The following is a 2,848-nucleotide window of genomic DNA, read 5'->3' on the forward strand; positions in this document are numbered from 1 at the left end:
GGCGTGGCAGTCGGCCTGCGGTTCGGCTGCGGCCGCCACCGTGGTGGTCCCAACCGGGCAATTCTTGTTGAAAACAGCGACGTTTCGGGGACCGTGCAAGAGCAGGATCACGTTTCAGGTGTACGGAACCGTCGTGGCTCCATCGGACTACCGGGCCTTCGGGAACTCCGACTACTGGATCTTATTCGTTAAGGTTAATCGCATGGCACTTGTCGGAGGAACATTCGACGCTCGTGCCGCCGGTTTCTGGGCTTGCCGGAAATCAGGCCGGAATTGTCCTCCCGGAGTTAGGGTATGTTTTTCTTGTCTTTTTTTTTGGGTTTTCACAAAGTTGCACGATTCCGTTTATTATTGTTACAGATCACCACTTCAATCATTGTCTTCTGGTCAATAAAACGGTTATTTATATCGGTTTAATAATTTATTTTTCTCCGTTCCTAGTCGATAACGTTCAACTGGGCAAACGACGTGATCATAAGTGGAGTGACATCATTAAACAGTCAAATCACACATTTGGCGATCAACAGCTGCAACAACGTCGCCGTCCGAAACGTGAAGCTGGTGGCTCCCGGAGACAGCCCCAACACCGACGGCTTCCACGTCCAATTCTCCACCGGCGTCACCTTTTCCGACAGCACCGTACAGACCGGCGATGACTGTGTCGCCATCGGCCCTGGGACCCGCAACCTTATCATGTCTAAACTCGCATGTGGCCCTGGTCACGGTGTCAGGTATATACACTGTCTTTTAAAACACTTTCTTCCATTAATCCGAACTGATGATTTCTATAACCTATGTACATGCAAAATCAATATGAGCATATGGATATGTGTTTGTAGCATTGGGAGCTTGGCGAAGGACTTGAACGAAGAAGGGGTGCAGAACGTGACATTGTCGAGCTCAGTGTTGACAGGGACGCTAAACGGAGTGAGGATAAAGTCGTGGGCGAAGCCAAGCAATGGTTTCGTTAAGAACGTTTTCTTCCAAAATCTCATCATGAAAAACGTTCAAAACCCTATCATCATCGATCAGAACTATTGCCCCTCTCACGAGGGTTGCCCTTCTCAGGTATCATAACTCCTCATCATCATCATCCCTATCATCATCATCAACATCAACATTATCATCATCGCGAGCTTTAATGGATGCAGAATTCGGGGGTGAAGATAAGTCAGGTAACGTTCAAGAACATACAAGGGACATCGGCCACAGAGCAAGCGGTGAAGTTGATGTGCAGCAGAAGCAATCCATGCACTGGAATCACTTTGCAAGACATCAAGCTTTCTTACAACAACCGATCTCCTTCCTCCTTCTGTCTCAACGTTGCCGGTACCTCTCTTGGTGTTCTTGTCCCCAACAGCTGTCTCCGTCGATGAACTCCCATTGCTTTCTTTCTTCCGGTTCATAGTCAGAACGTTTCCAAAGAATTGTACGTATAGAATTTCTATTACAATAGAGAGAAAATAAATGGGAGAGGTGATTGCAAATATGAGAAGAGGGAAGACTTTTCTCCGAATTGCGAACGATGCTCCAAGCGAATGGTGATTCCAAATATGTTAATGGTGATCACCGTAAGGTTTTATATATGTCATGGTGAAGTTCCATCATAATGGAAACGATGCCCGTTTTTTTTTTTAACGTACGATGGAATTCGTTAATGACTCACATATAGCGCATATCCCCTTATGATGGTCCGTACGTACGTCCGTATACCTTGACCAGGTTAATACAAATTAAACTATCGTAAAGAATCATATAACTTCTACAAAGTTGTCTTATTTTTTTGTAAACACGCAGATAACAAACTAAATAATAATTAGTGGAAATGAACCTATATGTTTGGCTGAATATAACGCGGAGTTAAAAGTCAAATAGAGAGAGGTTGACCAACCAAGCCGTGCACGTCCTTATCGTATGGTCCTACATTTCATAGTTTTCTTTAAGTGGACTGACTGCAACTTTTTTATAAGAAGAAATAAAAGGGGAAAGACATGCAGATACTTATACACGATACAAAGCATACATACATACATACATACATACATACATACATACATACATACATACATACATACATACATACATACATACATACATACATACATACATACATACATACATACATACATACATACATACATACATACATACATACATACATACATACATACATACATACATACATACATATAAAGCGAAGGGGTTGATAGTATTCAGGCGAGACACGACTCTTTGAAAGTTTTTCCAAGAATCGTTGTGGAATTGGTGTTCGAATGATTTTGTTGGTTAGTACCTCGCTATAAGAACTATGCAGCTTTCAGATCTTCTCTACGATTCAGTTTCCAAAATTATCATGAGATGTATAGTCACTAATGGATCGTGCATCAGTAATTAATATGAAATTTAATTGACGTAATAAAAGTTCTGCCACATATCAAAAGTTTGACTTTCTTTATATAAACAATGTATGGTATATTCAGTTATATTAGATATATGCGTGATTAAAATACAATTCACTATTTATAGAACTCAGACAAATCTAAAATCTTCTCGATCTGTTTCTTTACAGAAAATAAATTCCAAGTTTTTTTGATACCACAAGGTGAAATGAATTGAAAGGGTATTATATATAGTCATTCTCTCTAAGGCAGCTATCATCCATGGCGTAAGACGAATTCGAACGAAAGGCTTAAAGATTTCAAACCCTTGTCGGAAATCGAGCTGATGGGTTCTCAGATTCAGGGATGGTATTTTCTTTGGAGGTACTGAAACCTGTCTTTTCTTTGTCTGGACAAGAGCCTGGAGATTCTCCAATTTCATTTCAAGGAAAAGTCAGATTTTCCTGCTG

The 2,848-nt window shown here is 41.0% G+C and overlaps 1 protein-coding gene across 1 annotated transcript in view; it reads left to right on the forward strand.

The window, feature by feature from the left end:
• Positions 1-1,619, forward strand: part of LOC104815875 (polygalacturonase-like) — a 1,937-nt gene extending 318 nt beyond the window's left edge. The window contains exons 2-5 of the mRNA XM_010544472.1: positions 1-292; positions 442-731; positions 840-1,068; positions 1,152-1,619. The exon at positions 1-292 is cut by the window's left edge and continues 9 nt beyond it. Of these exons, the coding sequence (XP_010542774.1) occupies positions 1-292; positions 442-731; positions 840-1,068; positions 1,152-1,376 (1,036 nt within the window). The 3' untranslated portion in view covers positions 1,377-1,619. The remainder of the gene's footprint in view (positions 293-441; positions 732-839; positions 1,069-1,151) is intronic.
• Positions 1,620-2,848: the final 1,229 nt, after the last annotated feature.

Source organism: Tarenaya hassleriana, unplaced genomic scaffold (assembly GCF_000463585.1).
Source record: "Tarenaya hassleriana unplaced genomic scaffold, ASM46358v1 Cleome24, whole genome shotgun sequence".
NCBI classification, from domain to species: Eukaryota; Viridiplantae; Streptophyta; class Magnoliopsida; order Brassicales; family Cleomaceae; genus Tarenaya; species Tarenaya hassleriana.